General features: G+C 43.7%; 1 protein-coding gene across 1 annotated transcript in view; it reads right to left on the reverse strand.

Moving 5' to 3' along the window:
• Positions 1-869: 869 nt before the first annotated feature.
• Positions 870-23,443, reverse strand: part of ror2 (receptor tyrosine kinase-like orphan receptor 2) — a 52,656-nt gene continuing 30,082 nt past the window's right edge. The window contains 7 exon segments of the mRNA XM_084034457.1: positions 870-2,382; positions 2,829-3,034; positions 4,608-4,862; positions 5,222-5,536; positions 5,644-5,760; positions 5,763-5,765; positions 16,388-16,720. Of these exon segments, the coding sequence (XP_083890583.1) occupies positions 925-2,382; positions 2,829-3,034; positions 4,608-4,862; positions 5,222-5,536; positions 5,644-5,760; positions 5,763-5,765; positions 16,388-16,720 (2,687 nt within the window). The 3' untranslated portion in view covers positions 870-924.

The following is a 23,443-nucleotide window of genomic DNA, read 5'->3' on the forward strand; positions in this document are numbered from 1 at the left end:
CATAGATGGATGCACACATTATATGGTAAGCAAGAATCAACTTAAACAAAGCAGAAACGTGGTGGAAAGGAGATTGTACGAACAACAAGGCTTAGGAATCTTCACCAATAAGGAAAAATATAAACAAATAAACCAAAGTGCATAAATTAAAAATCTGCACAATTTTGTTTGTAAAGTTGATGCTAAAAGTATCAACCTCCTGGGAAATAAGTCATGTATGAACTTTGTCAATGGCCTGAAAAAGAAGTTACCCATAAACTAAACTCCTGTAGCATTTCTATTCATCATATATTCCATTGTTTTGTGACTGTGGTTTTCACAATCCATAGAATAATAACCATCATAAACAACATAAATGTCATTAAGTGGTGCACAAGTGATGCACACACAAAATGATGAACCCACAACAGACATCTGGGTTCAGTTCTGGCTTCTGGGTGCAATACGCTCACTTTTTGCTTGACTAACAATTCCTGGCAGGTCGGGGTGCCGCAATAGCTGGGTGTGGTATAGGTGGGAGGCATGAGTCACCTTATGGCCTACCAGTGAATGGCCTTGCTGGCAAGTGAAAACAAGTGGCACTGGTATCAGTACGATCAGAGATGGCACAATTTCCATCAAGACAAGGCAAACTTTAAAGTACAAAGTACATGTGAATAAAGAAATGTACAGCAAGAACATAAATCCCTCTGAACGGCAACATTATAAAAACAAGGCCTGTAAAGGATTGCATGATTGACACAGGAGTTTGAGAGGTACAAACATGAGACACACTTGACATTCAAATGTGTTTAAGAAACTTATTCTAAAAAACATTCACTCACTGTTCCACAGAATTTCTCACTTCACTTTATGCTGCTTATTATTACTTTTGGCAAGCACAGCTCACAGAATATTTCAGCTCTACATCATACAGAACCACACTTATGTGTCTGACAAGTGGATCACCAATTCATCAGTCTGTGGAGGGTCACTGTCACCAAGCAATTCTGTTTCAGGCACTAACAAGTCCTTGTTTTGGTTCAACTCATCCTGGGACACCCTGTCAGCCAAGTTGTCATCATTGGTCTTGGAGTCCTCGTTTAGCAAAGCCGCTCGCTCTGTAACAGAAGTGTTGGAGGGGGCAGTGGTGACATAGCCTGTAGATGTGGATCCACTGCCACTATGGTGAGAACCAGCTTTGGGAACCATCTGTGGTGGGTGGTGCATCTGCTGATGGGGAATGGGCATGGGGATTTGCATTGGGTAAAAGTTCTGCAGGTATGGGTAAGCTGGCATCGGGTGGTATCCATTGACAGGGATGAATAGCTGCTGGGGTACCATTGGCCGATGCATTTGGCCCTTCATGGGCATGAACTGGGGCTGATGAAATGGCAAGCTCTTTTTAGGGCTGGCGTAGCGTGATGCATTCGCTGTGCTCATGCTGATGTTGCTAACAGGGCTGGTGCTCAGAGAGCTGGTCTGGGTCGTGTTGCTGGTGCCAGACGTCTGAGCAGAGCTGTTATAGTTGGACAGGCTTTCCCAGGAGCGCAGACGTGTGTGGATGTCCTTGAAGCGTGGCCTCCTCGCTTGGAATTCACTCCAACACTCCAGCATGAGGGTGTAAATCCAGGCGGGGCAGTCATCTGGACAAGGCAGTAGCTGGTGGCTGCGCATCATCTCGATCACATCCTGGTTTGAATAGCCACAATACGGCTGTAGACCATAACTGAAAGTCTCCCACAGCAAGACACCATAAGACCAGATGTCTGAGTCGGTGGAGAACTTGCCATACATAATAGCTTCTGGGGACATCCAACGAATGGGGAAAGGGCTTGTACCCATAAGATTGTAGTAATCAGCAGAGTAGACATCTCTGAACAGACCTAGATCAAGGATCTTGACGCTGAGTTTGTCAAAGACCAGAATGTTTCGGGCAGCAAGGTCTTTATGGACGACTTGCTGGCTGGAAAGGTACTCCATTCCGGCAGCAATCTGGGTGATGATATGAAGGAAATCTGCCTGCTCCAGTGTTGATTTCACTGTCTTGTCATCATCTGAGCTGCCGACATCTGAGTTGGGGGAGCGTACCACCAGATACTCATGCAGGTCGCCAAGGCTGGAGTAGGTGAATATCATGCTCATTGGCTGCTCTTTGGTCACCACACCCAATAAACAAACGACATGTTGGTGTTGTATGTGAAAGCGGAGCATGGCTTCATGGCGAAATTCCTCACAGATCGATGCATCAACCTTGTCCTTGAGTGTTTTGATAGCCACCACCTGGGTGTGCTCACCAGGGGCGCTGCCATACATGTGGCCCTTGTAAACCTTACCAAACCGGTCCTCGCCAAGCTCTTCCATAAACCGTACAGCTGACATGTTAATCTCCCGCAGTTTGGCCTGCAGCTAGAAAACAAGAAATAGAATGACTTGTTACCAAAGTGTATGGGCAACAATAACACTCAATGTAATACAATGAATAAATCAGGTGTACTGTGTCATGCAGATTAAAGCCAGCACTGCATTCAAATAATCTGCGTTGCTGGGGTGTGCTGCTTCAGGAATGGATTTGAGTAAATATCAGGTAATATATCCATGATTTTGAAGCTTTATCAGACACCAAAACACTGCACAGTGGTTAAGAATATTATGAGAAAGGCCTTAAATTGACAACTGCATTATTATATACTATCCATCTTTTAGAGCGACCCTGAATTTAAATCAACCATAAGAACCTACATTGAAGTTATCCTTAATCATTTATTTGGGTTAAATGAATGAGGGGGCCATCGTGTGAATGTAAATGGAAGCCTGAGCCTCTGTATTGTATGTGTCTTGTGTATCACCTGGTGTTTATGCTGACTGAGGAGAGACAGCTCCATGTCCTGGCTTGGTGAGCTGCTGAGCTGGCAGCGAAGTGGAGTGTCAGATGAATCCTTTTGCTTATTGCGACACATGCAAACCAGAAAGAAGAGGCATGCGATGACCAATGGGATGGCAATGGCTGGGATGAGAATCAACAGGATCTCCTTCCTTGGGTTCTCTGGAGGCTCTGGGTGAGATCACAGAGACACCAGCAAGTTAACTTCTCTGATTTGTATCATTGATACTATTCCATACGTTTTTCTTAAAATACATAATCTGAGGCATAAACATAATGCACTGCAATATGAATTTTCAGTCAAGTGATAATAACATCACCATGGAAAATAAAAAACACATCCACCCTCATGGTGCAAGAATATGTTTCTAATCAGTTACAGCTGGTGTGATTTTAGTGGAACAAAATGTTCTGTTCCCTGAAAAGCAAATGAAATAATTAACAGAAAAAAGTAGGAGGGTCCATTGAAACTTAAAAATCTTCATACAAACAGTGAAACATTTTATTTCCATACGCCAGTGTGGAGTGTTTGATGACTCAATCTTCACCTGGACATTTAAATCAAAGATCCAACCAAATGAGTGGGCACTGGCCTTGTTTTGCCATCTGCCCCTCTAACAAAAGCTTTTCTTGGCAAGACCCACCCTGTGCTAGGACTGACTGACTACCCAAACTTTTCAGTAAGACTTTACATTAAGTAGACACTCATCAGCATGAATTGGCATGAATTGATGCTTAACTAATGCCCAGTTCATCCTGAGTTCATGTAGAACTCATGTCAGACTTGTGGAGGACTCAGTCATGAATGGATGGTTCCTCCATCAGTAACTCATCAAAAGTCAGTCTTAATTAGACAGTCATTCATGAGAATCTATAACCGAAGTCATACTTCATATATTAACTCAGACATGTGTCCTAAAATGTATTCATACTATAAATTAATTAATGAATTACCATAACTGAAAACCGTGAATTTAAAGTCCCATATGTCAGCAACCTCCATTCCACAGTACTATATGAACTGGTATCTGTATTGATTTTTGTCGACAACATCTACTAATCGTTGCAGATTGCAGACATTATGATATTTTTGCAAATCATTATCTAGTGGTGAACCAAGACAGGGTAAGAGCGTGATTTCTCTTTCAGACAGTAGGGCTGCAACGATTAGTGACGTTGTCGACAAAAATCGATGAGGAAATTAGTCACCAACTAATTTAATTGTCGATAATTGTCGGTTAAATCATCTTGCGGCCTTTTCCTGCTGTGGAGCAGGACAACATACTTTTGATAAAGAGTGAGAACTTTTTTAGGAAGAAGAAACCATCATGACCCAATCCACAGTCTCTTCTATCAATCGTGGGATGGGTTCATTGTGCATAAACAAACATTGTTGACAGTTGTAATTCGGTTTCTAAGAAGCAAGCAAGACTTTGTCATTTAATGTAGAATTTTTGTGGAAGAACATCAGCCGCTGATTTAATCTCCTGATTTTGTTTGCCAAATCACGGTCAGGTTTTTCCAAATATCTTTTCAGTTTAGTTGGCTTTAAACTCACATTTGCTCGTGTTTCACAGCATAAAACATTGGCCGTGCCTCCTGCTTATGATTTGAACAAGGAACAAAACCATATTGTAGGACAACACACCTATCTGCATCACCTGTCTCTGGTATTGTCTTTTATTTACACAAAAACAGAAACATGTTATGGTACGGGTAATAATGACTGCGTTCTGTTACTCACTGCAGGGCTGGATGTCACACAGGTCCACCCTGATGTGAGGGTCCAGGGTGAAACACCAGGGCGCTTGCATCTGGCCCCCCGGGTTACGACAGAAATTCTGACTTCCCCAGAGCTCGGGGTATTCCTGGGAAAGGTGGTGACTGTGAGGGTACTGAGCAGTCCATGGCTGGCAGTGATGACCAGACATAGTGATGCTGACTGTGCCCCTGTAGTCAGCCCCACTGCCATTGTAGCAGCTGTGGTCTGAGGGGGAATCTGTGGGAAGAAAGGGGCTCAGTGTGGATGCTCCTACATACTATCAGAGGAGTGACTTACATTTTGTGGGTTTAAATGATTGTTTTTTAGCTGGTTCAGTAGTCGCTGTGGTGCATGGTTCCTGTTGTTCTAATGTTATTCACTTCATCTTTTATGTTTCACTTCTATAGCAAATGATAAATAATACACTACCACTGTGGATAGTATACTTCCATATTTTAAGAAATATGTGTTCTCTTTCTCTCTGATAGTAGGATGAGAAGAGTTATACCAGTCATGTCAGTGTGTTAAGTACAGAGCTGTAAAAAAATGTGTTTGCACCTCTACATCACTATTTTTAAGGCGTAGCATCCACTTACATGGACCCAGTTTCTCTGGTGGCACTCCTATCCTCATACAGGATGCAGCGTCAGGCGTTCCCGGCCGTGGCAGCAGGTGGCAGCTGGGGAGTTCCAGCTGCATGAGGATCATGGGATTGGATCGGGCGATATTGTACTCATCGTGGCACAGGTCGCTCTCCAGGGCCTCGCACTCATCTCGACAGAGCTGCCGCTGCCGAGGGGCCCGCGAGCCCTCGTCACACAGAGGGAAGACGTAGTAGCAGAAGGACGGGATGGCGAACGGGGAGCACTGATCTGAAAGGTGGGTGGAGGTGCCGATCATAGTGAAGGCAGCTTGGAGGGAGGAAACAGAGAGCGTACCATTAGTAGTTAGAACTACTTGTTCTACCAGCTACTTGTTGATAACAGCGTCAACTAAGAGACTCGGTTGAGTTTGTTACCTGTGATGCGGTTTTCACTCTCTCCCTGCATCTGCAGCGACTCAACATAGATGCTCTGGTTGCCGATGAAGCGGGCACAGGCAATGCCTCGGTACGGCTGGCAGAAACCTTTTTCACGTGACCTGAAAGAAAAATTATATTATGTATGTATGTATGTATGTATGTATGTATGTATCAATCTATCTATCACTATATGTGTATATATAGTGTTGATTTATTCAGGTCTAACCCCAACCATTTAAGTGCAAATTAAGTGTTATAAATATACATAGTGACTGCCCTCTACTGGTTGGAACCCGGCTATTACAATGATATTTTTTGGGGCTGATCTGGAGCCACGTGACGTATATGGAAGCAGCTTTAGTCACCAACTGTCACCAACAAACCCATCATGAATGGTAAGTTTAAAACAGTGAAGCCCAGCAGTTCATGTGCTGCTGTTTTATGTTCTGTAACTGCATGGAATTAGCATGCAAGCTAGCTAGCTAACTAGCCAGCATCAAATTAAGTAATATAAAAAAACGTCGATGAAACGCTTCAACAGAGAAAAGCTGTGGTAATGGTTAAATCTGTGGTCCCCCAGAGGTCTAAATAGTAGCTCACATTAGTCCAGAGACCAGACCAGACTATGTGGAGAAACCAGAGACTGTCTGTGGTCCCCCAGAGGTCTAGATAGTAGCTCACATTAGACTAGAGACCAGACCAGACTATGTGGAGAAACCAGAGACTAAGAATGAATCAGACCAAAGCACAAAGCACTTCTGAATGAAGTTATGAACTTCGACATACGGCATATCTGGGACTTGACAACATGAACAAAGCAGCAATAGTGGTTATTTCAGCTATGATGGATGAAACATGGCCGGTGTCTACATGGACGATGCCCCCTCCTCTCTGCGCAACTTGAGCAAGTGATACGAATAAACATAAATGATCCCGCAAGTAACACAAGGAGAAGCGATTCATAGTAAATAGTTTGTCCACTAAATGGACAGTGGACCTGTTTGGAGGCTGTGGGTCAAGTCTGTTGAGCCCCCACGCCTCAGCCCTTAAAGAGCCCATCAGTGTCCACAGCAGACTGGACAATGGCAGCTTCATTTGTGGATCTAGGGTCAGTGACCAACTTTACTGTTGGTAGTCTCGCCTCGGTCCACCAGAGGGCACTCAAAATAATGTTTTCAAACATTTACTGATAGGTACACACTGTTTGTTGGTTTCTGTTCTTTAATAACCACAATCAAGGAATCCTTCAAAAGAATATTGGCCAAATCTGAATATAAATCAACTGTATTTGTATATAAAGGTCAGTGTTCAGTACTGGTCATAATTATGATGTGTAGCCTACTCCTTGGTATTAAATTCTACCAAGAGTCATGCTATGAGAAAAATATAAATTTTTCAGACAGCTCTCAGCATATTTGATAGAAAAGTGCTGTATAAACTGCTGTCAAATCACAATTTCTTTTGCCCACTTAGGTGATGGTGTAACATGACAAAAACTGTCCAATCAATGAGTAAAGCGCCCTACATGCTGCCCCTTCTGGTGGACCACCATGGGCCTTAATAATTATTATTATTATTTCAAAGCACTCAAGGACACCTTACAAGACATTCATAAATGACAACAGTACATCAAGCAGTAAAAACATCAAACAGTAATACATAAAGAAATGTGGCTACTTAGTGCAAAGTCATCGTGCATTGAATAAGGTAATAGTCAGTATGCCGCTCAGAATAAGTGCGTTTTCAGGCGGGATTTAAAGGTGGAGACGGACCTTATTTCAGAAAAAATATGTACGGTAGTCAACAGCAAGAGAAAACATTTTTTTTATCCCATTTGAATAGTGCCATGAATTACACATATGCTGTTTGTCCATTTAAAAGATCATTTTGTGCATCAACATTTACAAGAATACAAGAGAAATACAAGCAACACGTTGAAAGTAGAGACACCCAACCTGAATATCAGCCACAGTTTATTGGTACTTGTCAGCTGACAATCTGAATCCACCAATTGTCTCCAGTAACAGGTGATCCACAAATGAATCAATGTTGGCCCTGCTGAGATACACAGTGGGTGATTGTAAAGTCTGATGGTGGCACATAGAAAATTACTTCCTGTAACACTCCTCCGGCCATGTGGCCCAAACCTCCCGGTCTCCCAACATGAGATCCTCCAGTGTCCCAGTACAAAAACCATACATTGTGCAGTCACAACACAGTTTCCCAGATTCCCCTTAATTACGTCTCAGCGCCAAAGACTGTCAAGACTTTGGGCCCTAGTTTCGTGGCGCAGCGCAGGGCGGCGGAGGGTGGCGGATGCAAGTTTCGACCCGCGCAGCCTTGCGCAAGGTCAGTTTGGCAGTTTGGTGGATCGCCTGCGCCAAGATGGGTGTGGCCCTCGCCGATACTTCGCCGAAAGCCCGCCAGCTCCAACCTGGTCTACTCTCGGCGCAAGTCATGTGACATGTCGCAAAGGGAAGTTATCACCAGCATTTGTGACGTTTTTTTCCCAGAATGCCTTGTTTTGCGAGGCAAATGCATGCGCATGCTTGATTCGAAACAAGCCTAAAGTTCATTCATTCAAGGCGAATCACAGCTGGCGGAGTGGAAGTCCGGCTGACGGCGCGCAGTGCGCACACGTCACCGATGGAATGGTACAGACACACCAACTCCGGCAACAGACGTCAAGTCAACGGATCCCATTCATTGGGCGCGTTTCGGATCGCATGCATTTGCGCCGATGCATGCACGAGACTTGAGAGGATCCGCCGGAACTCCTCATAAACACGCCAAGTTCCCACTACGTCAAGTCGGACACAGGTGCACTTCACGGACTTTTTTTTATTTTTTTTTTTATTTAAACTTTATTAATAATTGTATACATAACAAAAACTATCGCGCCAGGGGAAACTTCACGGACTTTGCACAAAGAATATGGTCTACCCAGTGGCGCTGGCTTTCTTCGTCGCTGACGAACTCGAGCCGAGGCATTTGAAGTCCCGTTGTTGACGGAGGCTGAGGAATTTTCTCACGTGGGAAATACCACGTGATAATTCTAACCAACTAGGGCAACGTTGAGGGGAGTGTCTTATGTCCGCACTTATTTCAGACCATCTGCAGAGAAAAGCATGCGAAGGGAGGTACCCTGGAGATACCGCGAGTTTTTAAAGTCATGTGACATGTCGCAAAGGGAAGTTATCACCAGCATTTGTGACGTTTTTTTCCCAGAATGCCTTGTTTTGCGAGGCAAATGCATGCGCATGCTTGATTCGAAACAAGCCTAATGTCTATGTAGAGCAGGAGCTCCGCATGATGGATACAGCACGTCGAGTTGACTGCCCAGTCGCCGTATGTGAATTTGCATAAAGTTCGACAGATTGAACTTTATGCAAATGACGTCCGTCCAACGCAATGCCGCCTGCTCCAGAAACTTCGTTCAAACTATCAAACTAGGCAGTGTTGATCAAATATGAATCCAGATTCTATTATTGCACTACACATTTCCCGCCTCAAATGTTTTCAGAAACATGCTATAGTGTGTTGTTTAACTGTAAAATGAGATCGTTTGTGGCCCAGCCGCCATGTTGGAAACTCAAGTCCCGCTCACTTCGCAGGACGTCTATCCAATTGATCCAACTTGAACACAGAACCGCCCACTCGCCGGTTCGTTCGGCGGTCCGTTAACTTGTGTCGACATCCGTCGCTGCCGGAGTTGGTGTATCTGTACCACGAGACCTCACAGGCAGGTTTCCACAGTTCCAGGCACATTTAAATGAAATACATAATCACAACAAACACTATTTAATGCAACTAATTGAATCAACACGTGCATTTATATCTATATAGATTGTCCCGTCACATCTGACGTCAGATCAAAGGCGGATGGCACGCGTAACGGAAACTCAGCCTCTCGGACCAAAACATCTCCCTCTCTCTCTCCTGTTTTTTATAATATCGGCATTGTTATTATTATTATACGCACGCACAGCGCGTGGTGGGAGCGGCGGCGCTGCTTCTGTCATCGGGTTGTCAAGTGACGGAACTTGCACTGAACCTCCCCAGAAGGTACGTGTCCACAGGCAGCGGTGTTTCCCCGCGTCCCATTCATTAGGCTTGTTCAGGATGGTCTTGGCTTGACTTGACTTATCACGCCGACGAGAGCTGCAGGTGTCTGAGGGGGCGGGCTCTAAAAGAGACGGCAGCCAAACGCCGTCAAGTCGGACAACAAAGTCAACGTGACTATGGTGCTCAAGCGATAGAACACGGCAGCAAACCAAAGAGGATATGTTATATATAAAGTGTATATATATATATTAGGGCTGTCAAAAGATTACTTTTTTTAATCGCGATTAATCGCATTTTGTCCATAGTTAACTCGCGATTAATCGCAAATTAATCGCATTTTTTGGCACATTTTTTTTCTTCTAAATGTACCTTAATGTATTTTTTTCATATTCTTAATACTTTTAACAACATAAGGCAAATATACTTGATTTATGAAAATGTTTATTTAACACTTCAAATATCCCCTTATCAAAACATGGGATCAAAACAGGGTTATAAGAATATATCACAAACAATTAAAGTGAACATGTCACAGGAGATAGTGTAACAGGAGATAAGTACAGTTAGGATATAAGTGCATTGGCTTGCAAGTGATATCTCAGACTGGACGTGCTTCTATGGTAGCTCATTTCATACCCACAGTTCGCGCAGATGACTTTGGTCTTATCGACTGAACCATCTGGCAGTCTTTTGAAGGTGAATTTGCCGTCCACAAATCGCCCCTGTGGACACGCACCTTCAAGGTACGTGTCCACAGGGGGCGATTTTAAACGCGTGTGGACGCGCCGCTTCCCAGTATTGCACGCTTGGTGGGCTGCCACTAGAGGATGATTGACAGGCACTCTCCTTTAAACAACACATTTTTTTGCGAGCGTTCGCGAGCGTTCCCGAGGCGGCGAGTCGAGCCCGGCGCCTCTGATTAGCATAAAGTAGATTCGACTTCAACTTTAGGCAAATGAGGAGCGGCCAACTCGCGCGCCGTCTCTCGACATTCGCCGCGACGCTACCAGAATGCATTGCACAGCTTTTCACATAGACAATGAATGGGACGCGGGGAAACACCGCTGCCTGTGGACACGTACGTGGCATCCTCGTTATGTAACATGAACTGCTAGGCTTGTTCTACATTACTTTAGTGCACTTCACTGTTTAAAACTTGCCCTTCATGATGGCTAATCGCTAGCATGCGGGTAATTATTGGTGACTTTAGGTGACTAAAACTGCCTCCACATATGTCACCTGACTCCAGATCAGCCAATAGCAAAATTCAATAGCAAAAGCCTGGCTTTAACCAGTAGAGAGAAATCACTATGTACTGTATATTTATAACACAATATCTAGAATTGAAATACTTTGCACTTAAATGTCCAGGTTTGGATGTTAATCAATCAGAATTCACTAGCACCTCCTATAAACAATCAGACCCCCTCATTGCCCCCCCCCCCCAATAATAATTTTCTGGTGCCGCCACTGCACATAAGGACGTTTATTTTCACATAGTAGATCTACCATCACTATAAACGTGTGTTTGATCGCTATTGTGTGTATTTACTAGATGCAACAGAGAGGAGAGGAGTAAGCAGAGGTCGTGTAAATATGAATAACGAGCAAAAGTCAACCTTACATCGTTGTTTTGATGCATCGAGCTAATCAGATTTCTGATGCTCATTGAATCACACGGCCGACGAGTCCATAGACGAGGCGGAATCGTCTGTCTAAAAGGGACTATAGAAAGGCGAGTCCAATCTGGATGGCTTGTTGAATCTCTTGTTTTATGAACATGGCTGCCCACAAAAGAAACTGCCTGGGTTGTCTCATTTTACAGTTTGTGGGTTGGTAAACCATAATATGTGTACAAGCCCTGAACAGCGTGTTTTTTATCCTGCGCCCCCTTTTCAATAGACCAAATTGTATTGAAAAATTAAGACTTCTCCCCAGCTCGAGATAAAAGACATATAAAGAGTAACTAAACCCTACAGTTTTGTCTGAATAGTGGAATTCAAAAAATGCCTCTGGAAGGAGAAAATACAGTATGAACATGTTCAGGTACAACGACACGCCTAGTCACGTCTATCAGTGGCTCATTTTCAGCAACCAGTGTATCATTACAATCACACCGGGGCTTTCTCTTTTTGCCACGGACATGAAATTAAACCATTAAAGTCTGGTGAATCATTTTATAGACTAAATATCGGCACTTGGCCAAGAGTGTGTGGATGAAGCATTACGTTCAGATTTACTCATTCAGTGGCTGGCTAGTTAGCTAGCTAGCTTGCTGATTCCATGCTACAGAAGAACCCGGAGAGAACCCACGCTTACACGGGGAGAACATGCAAACTCCACACAGAAGGAACCCGGGCCGACCCGGGAATCGAACCCGGGACTTGTTAAAAATCAAAATCCAATATTGTTTTTCTTCCTGCAAAACAATATATGATGTCTGCTTACATCAGCTAGTACCAACCAATTTCAACCAATCATATCATGACCTCCATCCTTAAATCGATCTGTAACTCTGAGCTGTTCAGAGCTAGAAAATGGTCCTCATTATAGCGCTTTTATCCAAAGCACTTGACAGGAATGACTGACATTCACCCATTCATACCCACATTCACACACTTACGGCGGAGTCAACCACGCAGGGCGACAGCCAGCTCTTCAGGAGCAATTAGGGTGAGGTGTCTTGCTCAGGGACACCAGGCACTCAGCTAGGAGGAGCCGGGGATCGAACCGGCAATCTTGTGGTTGCCAGCCAACCCGCTCTACCTCCTGAGCTAAACCCACCAAACCCCACCAGAAAAGGTTGTGAGTTAATCTCCAAATGTTATGTTCTGCGTCCGGTCCTGTTTTACTGGGAAATACGTCACCATGCAGAAGAAAGAGACTCTGGAGATGATGTTTCAGCTCGATTTTAACATGTAGCTGGACTTCATGAGGGCCGAGGATATGTGTATGCTAGTGATTAGCATTAGCAATTAGCATAAGAGATTCACAGGCTAATTGAAAGGGTAAAGGCTGCTCTTCACTAATACTCTAATGGCTATTCACTAAAGCTGCCTCCATATTTACATGTAGGGCATTTAGCAGACGTCGCTGATATAAGTCACCTGACTCCAGATCAACCAATAGCTAAATTCAATTGTAATAGCCAATTGTAATAGTCGGGTTTCAACTAGTAGAGGCGAGTCACTATGTCTATTTTTAACACAATATGTAGAATTTCAATACTTTGGATTAAAATGTCAAGATTTGTGGGCTGAGCACGCAGAAATAGTTGGTCTGGCTGAGGACATGAATCAGCATTCTTTCCCATTCAGAGCAGGTCTGTCCAAACCACTGGCTAGTGTCTGACTGCTGGTCCAGGAATCTATTCTGAGGCCCATTCAGTGAGTCAAACCTACCAGAGAGAGAGAAAGCTGCACGTCCCGTTACCCTCATACTTTGGTTGCATCAATCGGTGCAGCACAGCACAATATCTTCACCATATTAGGCCATGTCCACACGGAAATCTTTTTTGTGTGTAAACGCAGAAGTCTTGCACATTTGGGCTGACCGCCCACATGGATCCGGAGTTTTTGGTGCCTGTAAACGCACTTTAAAAACCAGATCCCTGTGTGAAAAAGTAAAAAACACTGCCCTTATGTTTCGTGTTCATGTGTACGGAAAATACGCATACGATAATGTCATCGCCCCTCTCATCGACCCTCTAGCCTTTGACCTCTTATCCCTACAACGACTCATAACAACAAAAATGGCGGCCTACATGCTGGTGATCGTGCTGCAGCAGATATTAAGCCTATTTGGGTTACTTTGGCAACATATTCTGCCCCTCTGCCACTACTCTAAGCTGAAAAGGTTTTGGTTTCTTCTTCTACTGTCTGTTTGTATACAGCGCACATGCTTTATGCACATGCGCACATGCTCCATCCCTTCTCCGTTTTTGGTGTATTTTTGTAGCAGAAACAGCGCCATATATAGGCCTGGAATATGTACTACAGCATGCTGAGTCCTTTACAATGGATTAGTTTGAATGCAGATTTTCTTGAAACTACGCCAAGGAAAACCGGGGGGAAAAATATAATTTTGGTAAGTGTGGACATGGCCTTAGTCAGTCAAATCTGTGGAGGTGTTAGCTGACATGTCATCGCATGAGCAGGCTTTCCTAACAACACAAAGAAACATGCATTTGCACTTGTGAAGGATATTTGTTTGGACTATAACTTTAATAACTCTGCACCGGAGGTTCATTATAAAACCAGTCATGACAAGGAGTTTGGTCAACTACATCAGTGCCAACTATGATCAAATGAAGGTGCTGGATGTAAAATCCTAGTGGGATCATTCTTTAACTTGATTAGTAATGAGGTATACATGTTGCATGTCACAAAGTAAAGGAGACCAAAGCCATTTTGCGACAGGAAATGTGACAAAGGCTAGCTAGCTTCTTCTCCACAATTGTTACGTCTTACCGTGCCACTACCTGCTTCCTTAACCCGATTCCCTCCTCTCTTCTCCAGGACATCTCACACGACATCTTGCCATTCCTCATCACCCTGATCAACTCCTCCCTCACCTCAGGTCTCATTCCAGCGGCTTTTAAGACTGCTACAGTGAAGCCCCTCCTTAAAAAACCCACCCTAGACGCTACTGACATCCAAAGCTACAGACCTGTATCTCTTCTTTTATTCCTCTCTATAACCCTGGAACGTGCCACCTACAACCAACTGTCATCCTTTCTCTCGCAGAACAACCTCCTTGACCCTAATCAATCAGGATTCAGGACTGCTCACTCCACTGAGACGGCCCTCCTCACAGTGACCGAGTCCCTGCATGTTCAGAGCCTCATCCCACTCCTCTGTTCTCATTCTCCTCGACCTATCTGCTGCATTCGACACAGTCAACCACCAAATCCTCCTCTCCACCCTGGCTGAACTTGGCATAACTGACTCTGCTCTCACCTGGTTTACATCATACCTGACAAATCGCACCTTTCAGGTCACATGGTGGGCTCTATGTCCAAACCCTGCTCTCTGGAAACGGGTGTCCCTCAAGGCTCAGTACTAGGACCGCTTCTGTTCTCACTATACACCAGATCACTAGGCTCTGTAATCACATCACATGGATTCTCCTACCATTGTTACGCAGATGACACCCAGCTGTTCCTCTCTTTTCCCCCAACCTCCGACACTCACATTGCAACTCGCATCTCGGAATGACAACTGCACATCACCTCAAGCTTAACCTGCATAAAACCGAACTCCTCTTCATCCACACACATTATGGCCTTCGTCAACTGTGAGGAGCCTGGGTGTAATCCTCGACAACCAACAATCCTGCACCTCCAACATCACTGCTGTGGCCCGATCCTGCAGATTTGCCCTCTACAATATCCGCAGGATTCGGTCTTTCCTCAAAAAGGATGCAACGCAACTCCTGGTCCAAGCACTGGTCATCTCCCGCCTTGCCTACTGCAACTCTCTCCTGGCTGGACTCCCGGCCTCGGCAACTAAACCACTGCAGCGTATCCAGAACGCTGCAACACACCTTGTCTTCCATCTACCCAAATTCTCCAATGTGACCCCCCTCCTCCGTGACCTCCACTGGCTCCCTGTTGCAGCACGCATCCAATTCAAGACGATGGTACTGGCCTTCAAGGCCATCAATGGAACGGCACTCATCTACCTCCAAACACTGGTCAAACCACACGCCCTGAAGCGAGCACTTCGCTCCTCTACTTCAGCTGGCCGGCTGGTACCACCATCGCTGAAATCAAACAAATGTCGCTCAGCAAAGTCCCATCTCTTCTCGGTTCTGGCGCCTCAGGGATGGAACGAACTCCCGACCAATGTCAGGACAGCAGAGTCACTTGCCATCTTCTGAAAAAGACTCAAGACTCACCTGTTCAGACTTCACCTCGACTCTGCATAGCATGACTCATTTCCACCAAAAAAAAGCCCTTCTATGTTCTTACCTTGATCTTGCACTTTGATCATAGCACTGTTGTACTTAAGGTATGTTTGCTGAACAGCTACTTTACTCAGATGAGGACCTGACACTTGTTTCTATTTTTGTGCTCTTACTTTATTGTTTATGATGTGGTTTCTTTCTTTCGACAAATGTACTTTTATAAGTTGCTTTGGATAAAAGCATCTGCTAAATGCCTAATGTCTAATGTGTAGAAGGTGTTCACTTACGGTTCATCTGGGCCATGTGTCGGTATCTGCCCTGTGGATCCAAAATAAAAACATAAATAAAATCATTAAAGTCATATTTAGCTTCCTGGCTACATGCAAAAGCCTATTCGCCTATTTTTCTGTCACCATTCAGACTAAAGGTTGATTAGCAGATTTTTAATTCCTGATTACTTACTTACTTAATTAACATATATATATATATATATATATATATATATATATATATATATAGTATTAACAAACCAAAAGCGGAGAACAGTAGAGCAACAGCCAGCCCCCCCGTTAATCACATTTGATCGGCTGGTTGATCACGCAACCCTGCTTTGCCGAGGGGTGTTTTCAATCTTACAGGTCAATATAAACATGTTCAGGTATAATATGCAGCATTGTGCTAAAATGTGTAAACTTGGGGATTTAACCACAAGCCAATAACAGCTACTGATCTCACTGATACTTTGTGCAAACAGATACAATAACCTTACTTTGAATCAATGTATAAATATGAATGTGAAACTTACCTAGCTTGACATACAGGACACCTGTTGCAGAAATGACCTTGAGTGGGTTGGAGGCGACACACTGATAATAGCCGGTGTCTGTGGTGTCCAGGTCTTGTATGCGGAGCTTGGATCCCGCCTCTGTTTTACGGATGATTATGCGTCCCTGCTCCTGGACTACAGGAGCATCGTTTTTCAGCCAGCGGATGGTTGGTCGTGGGTTCCCTGTCACTTTGCAGTGCAGCGTGGCTATTTGGCCTTGGAAGTGGGTGATGTTGTTGACCGGCTCCTGAAACTCCAGGAAATAACCTTGTGGAGCTGAAAGGGTTAAAGGACAAAGGAAGAATGAAAACAGAGACACCAATATGGAGTCTACAGGAAATGGTCATTTATGGAGCCGGTCCCGCCTCTTACAAAATTAAGTTCCCATACAAATGCACTCTTAAGTACGTATCCAGTTCTTCCGGGCTGAATGGTCACAGTTTTAAACTGTGGTATACATGTGGTTAACGGACAAAACAAAACAAAAAAAACCCCACCAAAACTACATAGTTAAGTTTAGTACACCAGTATGGTTTGAAAGAAAAATTACTACAAAAATGAAACAAAACAAAAATTTGACTTGGTAAAAAAAAAGTACTTGTTTCTAAAGGGATATTAACATCAGTCTCCTGGTGAAAGTCCTGTGTCTTTTGACCTGTCCACCACCTAGACCTCCTCCCTAGACTAATTAGAAACACATTTTTTATATGTCTAGGGCAAACGCAATCCATGACTAAATACGTTTCACCTGAAACATAATTCACAATGCAGTTTAGTTGTGTGGGAAAGTGATTTTCAGGAGACCAGACTGATGAAGCAAAGCATTGTTTGAGGCAGCACATTCACATCAGCTATTTCATTTATGCTTCACAATCCTTCGCTCATTCTTCAGTAAAGTCTAATCATATCCCTGTTCTGAAGTCTTCAATACAGCATTTTGGCCCTCTCCATCTTGGAATCTTGAATGCCGAACTGTCACTAGTGTCAAACTTGCATTCTCTGCTGGCCATCAGGGGGCAAAAAAAGAAAAAAGAAAAGAGAAGTCTGATTGCATGGAAGTCTATGAGAAAATCACCCTACTTCTTCACTTTAATTATTATCATCATTAGTATAAACATGAGTTTATGGTCTCAATCTCTAGTTCCAAGTCTTCTTCAATCCAGCATGATGTTCATTTAGTACATTATGGTCCATTTAGTGTCCAGCAGACCAGAAAGCAGGGGATGATTTACCATTCTAAGATAACGATGGCGATGGCCAAGATGGCAACGGCCCAAATGGCGACGGTCAAAATACCTCGAGGCTTCACATCCGTCGTCCACAAACCAAAGGGTGACCTCATGATGACTACTTCCACTTCTTATATACAGTCTTTGGTTAGAACCTAGTCTTGTTCCAGTACTCTTGACTCTCAGCTAGGATCTGTTTCTGCAGACTACTACATGAAAATGAATGGTTGGGGTGCAGAGACATTGATAAACACACACAAACACACACACACACACACACACACACACACACACACACACACACACACACACACACACACACACACACACACACACAAACAGTCCTCTGATTCTTAATACCATGTGCATTTCAAGCAGCAGCCAGGCTTAGGAGTTTACGCAATGGAAAAACCATGATGCGTGCCCAGATTCCCATTCTGGCAACAACAGAGCTCTCCACAGAGCAAGTTACAGATGAGTGATGCCACCAAGCAGCTCTTTAATTATAATGTCTTCATCTTCGCCCTTCACTTTAGGATGTACTGCAACTCGCAACTCTGCAGGAAAGGGAAAATGAAACTATTGCAGTAGTGAAAGCTGCAGTTGGTACGAATTCACTCAAACTGTCACTATATCATGACAGTAGTACATGAGACAAATGGTTCTGCCTCCTTTTAGTCTCCAAACAGCATTTGCAAGGTTCTACCATGCACGAAAGGAAACAACCAATCAGAGCAGTCGAGTCTCTAAAGCAGCTGTCAATCAGCTTGTGAATTCAGATCAAACTAGGCAGTGCTTATCAAATATGATGAAGATTACGTTACTGTATATATATATATATATATATATATATATATATATACTAGGGCTGTCAAAAGATTAATCGCATTTTGTCCATAGTTAACTTGCGATTAATCGCAAATTAATCGCATTTTTTTGGCACATTTTTTTTCTTCTAAATGTACCTTAATGTATTTTTTTCATATTCTTAATACTTTTAACAACATAAGGGCAAATATACTTGATTTATGAAAATGTTTATTTAACACTTCAAATATCCCCTTACCAAAACATGGGATCAAAACATGGTTATAAGAATATATCACAAACAATTAAAGTGAACATGTCACAGGAGATAGTGTAACAGGAGGTAAGTGCAGTGATAAGGGCCAGTGTTTCCCCTAGAATTTTTTTCAGGAACGGTGGTACCCACCAAAAAAACCCTAAACAGACGTGACGCGTGGGATGGTGTATTGGTGCAGTTGGATAAAGTCAGGTGCAGCAAGCAGTCTGCAATTCTGCAATTATTATATTTGCATTCAACATTTTTGTTCAACCAGAGTGTATTCAAGGTTTTCAAGGATTCAAGGAGAGAGTGACTTATTAAGGTGTCGGTTGATGGAAATGATCCAAAATTAGGGGCCGGAAAAATATGGCTTGAAAATGAGGAGCATAACATTAATAGCTACAGATACTGTAAAACACTATAACGACATATGAGTGCATTTATTGTCTTATTTTATCAAGTAAAATATAAGTTATAGGTTTACTCAACAGCCTAATAGTTTCAGAAATTCAGGTAGAAATAGGTTAACTCAGAGTTCCACAGCTTATCAAAAAACAATCCTTATTTTATTAACATAGGCTGCCTAAGGGTGCGATCAGTAGCGTGCCTGGCCACTGCTTTGCATTCACACTGCTCCAGCCCAAACGGGCTTTGGCCCGTTGGCCGGTTGTACAAACGTCATCACGTCCTAATACTACACACGCATGGCTTGATATTGTTTTTAAGGAGCGCCGTCTCTGCATATATTTCTCAACAACACTCGACCTGCATCAGCGAATGTGCACACGAGCGGATCTGTGCGAGCATGCAGCGCGAGGAAAGCGGATTTTGGACGGAGACACAAAGCGGCATTTTTCTTATAAATGCACCGGTCCGGTTCCAGCACCGGTCTGGTTCCGCTCACACCGCGAGTCTGAAGAGTGCAACAGCTTATCAAAATACAGTGTCAACTTTCCGTGTTTTCAAAGTAGAAAGCTACATCCTGGATGGTTTAATGAGGCAGAGCGGCATCAGAACAACATCAAGCGCGTAAAGTACACGAAGAAGAACGTAGCGGGAGCGCGCGGCGAGGATTGTTGCGGCCGCGTGTCTTGCGGAGCAAGTCTACTGTGCTGCGCGGAGGCGCTCCTAATGTAAATGATTATTGATTTATGAATGAATTGATAGGTGGCTTATTTTTGGTGTATTGATTTTTTTTTTGGCCTGGCGGTAGGTCTCCTTGGACTGGCGGTCCCGCCAGGCCTGTACAATGGTAGGGGAAACACTGAGGGCCATAAATCATACAATGCGCGTTTTTTTTTTTTTTTAAATACCGAGCATTAATCGTGCGTTAAAAAAATTAACGGCGTTAAGAGGATGTTGCGCGTTAACTTTGACAGCCCTAATATATACACATACACACACACACACACACACGCACACACATTATATGCTGGCCCAATGAGTTTGTGTGGATGAGGAATCAAAATTTGAAGGTCTTTGGGTGTCTTTTGAGTACATGTATTTGTACCGGAAATCTTCAGTAAGGGACGTTCGGTTGGGTATGCAACATTTTTGATCTTATGCTTACATTCATGACAGCAACAACAGCAATCCATGTTTGAGCAATTATGTCTGTATTATTGTGAATCAGCAATTCCAACTCTCACCATTTTCTCATGGAATGGAATAAGGGATGCAAATTATCGAGTAATTCATTAATCGATAGTTGTTTCATCTTATCGATCGATGATCGATTAATTGATAAGCGGCAATTCTTCTGAGAAGCTGAATTTCCCTCTGAATAGGTTCTATCTACTGTATACGTAACATCAAATGCTATCTTCCTTATGATATAAAGAAAACGCAAATCATATTTGGAATAATTTCATTTTAATGCATCAATTTGGGGAATTTCCATCCATCCATCCATTGTCTACTGCTTATAATTTGGGGAAGTTTGAGAACCAAAATATGACATATCGTTTCCTGACCAATTTCTTACAAACTGCTGGTTCTGATACAAATGTTGACATACTAAATGGGGTTGAGGAGTTTAAGCATTCAAGAAAAGATGAAAACAAAAATGACTAAAACACAGTGCTGAGCCTTTAAACTATTAGTTTATTATAAGTGGGTGACTATTCCTCAGCCTTCCTTGGTGTTTTGGTTTTGACCTCGTTCACATACGTCGCCACTCGCCCATCTCTGAGCGACAGCTGTCAATGAATGTGAATGTATTCTAGCGGAATGTGGCCAGGACAGGCGATCTGATGTGGGCGGGGACGGAGATAAAATAACTTTAACTTTCTGCGATGCGAGTGAAGCGAGTACCAATCGGAATGTAGAATAGAGATGATTGACAGTTGACGTCAACAGATAGTTCCACAGAGAGTTGCCGTTTGAACTAGACGTCGGCGGCAGTTATTTTTTTTTTTTTGCCAGCGAGTAGAATTCAGCGAGAAAGCGAGTGACGGGCGAGTAGTGACGTATGTGAACGGGGCTATACGCGCCGTCAAACTCGCCAGCTGAGGGGGGGTCGGCGCGCCCTCGCCATGGCAACGGGGGAAAACAGAACGTTGATGAGCCAGACCAGCCGCGAGGATTCCCCCTTAAGGCTCATTTATGCTTCCATTTCGTGCGTAAATAGAGACGTGCGTTATCAACGTTCTTACCGTCGCTGCCCTCATGCTTTCATGCGTCCTCTACGTTGGAATGGACGTTGAGCAAAACATCCTCTAGAGGGCGTCGTTCACATTAAAACGGCACTCCAATAAAAGTTTAAAAAAAATAAGTTTATCACAACAACAAACATGGCGACTGGACAATGGAGGAGATAACGATCCTGCATCTATTGAGAAGGAGGCAAAATCGCAGGCAGCGTTGCAGACGGCGGTGGTCTGTGAGACCACTGAATACATCCCGAGTGTGGACGGAGAATTCCAGTCATTGGTTTTACCGATGAGAGAAATTGACGATGAACGTCATTTTCAGTATATCAGGATGTCCGTCGGGGCTTTCGACAACTGGCTTCGCCGGGTGGCTGCTCAAATTAAGTATGGGAACTCGCACAATTCACCGGTAACGCCGGCTGAGCGACTAGCGGTCACCATTCGCTTCCTCGCGTCAGGGATCAGGCTGTATTCGAAACCGCATACTATACTGCTAGTACGTACTGATTTGGCCAAAATGTAGTATGCAGTATGCAAACAAAAGCAGAATCTGCAGTATGCGAAAAGTTCCCGGATGTCGTACTGATTCGGAGAATATTTCCAGTATGCATCCGACCAGTCTACACTGCCTACTGTTTCCCACAATGCAATGCGCTGGAGCCTGGATAAATCGAGTAATGGCGGAGCAAGAGAGCGTTCCAGGGGAATACAAATGTAAGTATCACATTTAAATTTTCTCCTTCTTAATTTGGTGTACGCGAGTGATCAGAAAACAACAAAACACTAATGTAACGTTACGTATCGTGTTTTATTTCTTTTTAATTAGGGACAGAGCAGGACACGGAGCGGCTGATCGAGTGGCGCATATTCATATTCACATATGATTGAAAGAAGATTCATCCTGGTCCTCTCCCTCCTTCGTCTTCTTTGTGCCACATTGTGGCCTCTCACGACTGATAAATACGACATTTACAGTATCTATTTTGCTGTTTTCAATTTTCTCCTTTCTCTCCCTCAGTTTTTTCCCGCCTCTGCTCACCTTTTATACTGTCCATAAGCCTAATGACGTCGTCACGTACTCCTGAGCAGTACGGCGTTTATATTTGTTTACATAAGTACAGTGCATAGGCTACTTGATTACTGTGACGAAAGCTATATAGGTACAATAGAAATCCAGGCTGTTGTACATATGAAATGAAAAAAAGTACTCTGTTAATTAAAACTTTTTTTTATTAATATTTGGTGATTTCTGTACATGCAGAGCTCCCGAGACAGCGCTATACTGTATACTGTCCACTACAAACAGCGGTTAAGATAACTGGCTTGCTGTCTCCCCCGGGACGACGACGCATGTTGGCCGGCGGAACACCGGAGACGGGCTGCTGCCTCTGAGACGACCCGCTCCTTCCGGAGCTTCACTTCTCCGAAAACATCGAGGCAAATTACTAAACAGCCGTGATTTGGGTAAACTAACCGCACATTGGGGATCTAAACGGTTACTTTCTCGCATGAAAAAATATAAAAATGTAATAAAGTGACATAATAACAGCGCTACAGCGGGAAATAAAACAGCTTTGCGCCTGTTTTACAACTACCGCTGCCGGTCGCCACGAAATGCATTCTGGGAAACTTGCATACTGCATACTGCGGTGTGAACGGCGTCGGTCTGCTGAAGTAGCATACTGAATCCCACATTCAGTACGCAGTATACAGTATATACTAACGCAGTATGTAGTAGGCAGTACGGTAGTATGCGGTTTCGAATACAGCCTCAGTCATTTTTAAAAAGTTTTTTAATTTGTGTATGCTATTCACGGCACTTTCTGTGTACAATGCCCGACACTGCCCCCACGATTTCCGTTGGAACTGCAACGTTTGGTCCGTATCGGTACGCATCCGCAAGCTTGCAGGATACGGACAGAAATACGGACGAAATGTACGCAGAGAACGGACAGAAGGCTCCGTCCGTATCCGTATGCGTGTCTAGCGTAGAGCATAAATGAGCCTTTATAATACGCGCTGCTGCCGTCCTGTGTAGGCCTATCATTAGAGC

The sequence above is a fragment of the Eutrigla gurnardus genome, assembly GCF_963514095.1.
Source record: "Eutrigla gurnardus genome assembly, chromosome: 19".
NCBI lineage: Eukaryota > Metazoa > Chordata > Actinopteri > Perciformes > Triglidae > Eutrigla > Eutrigla gurnardus.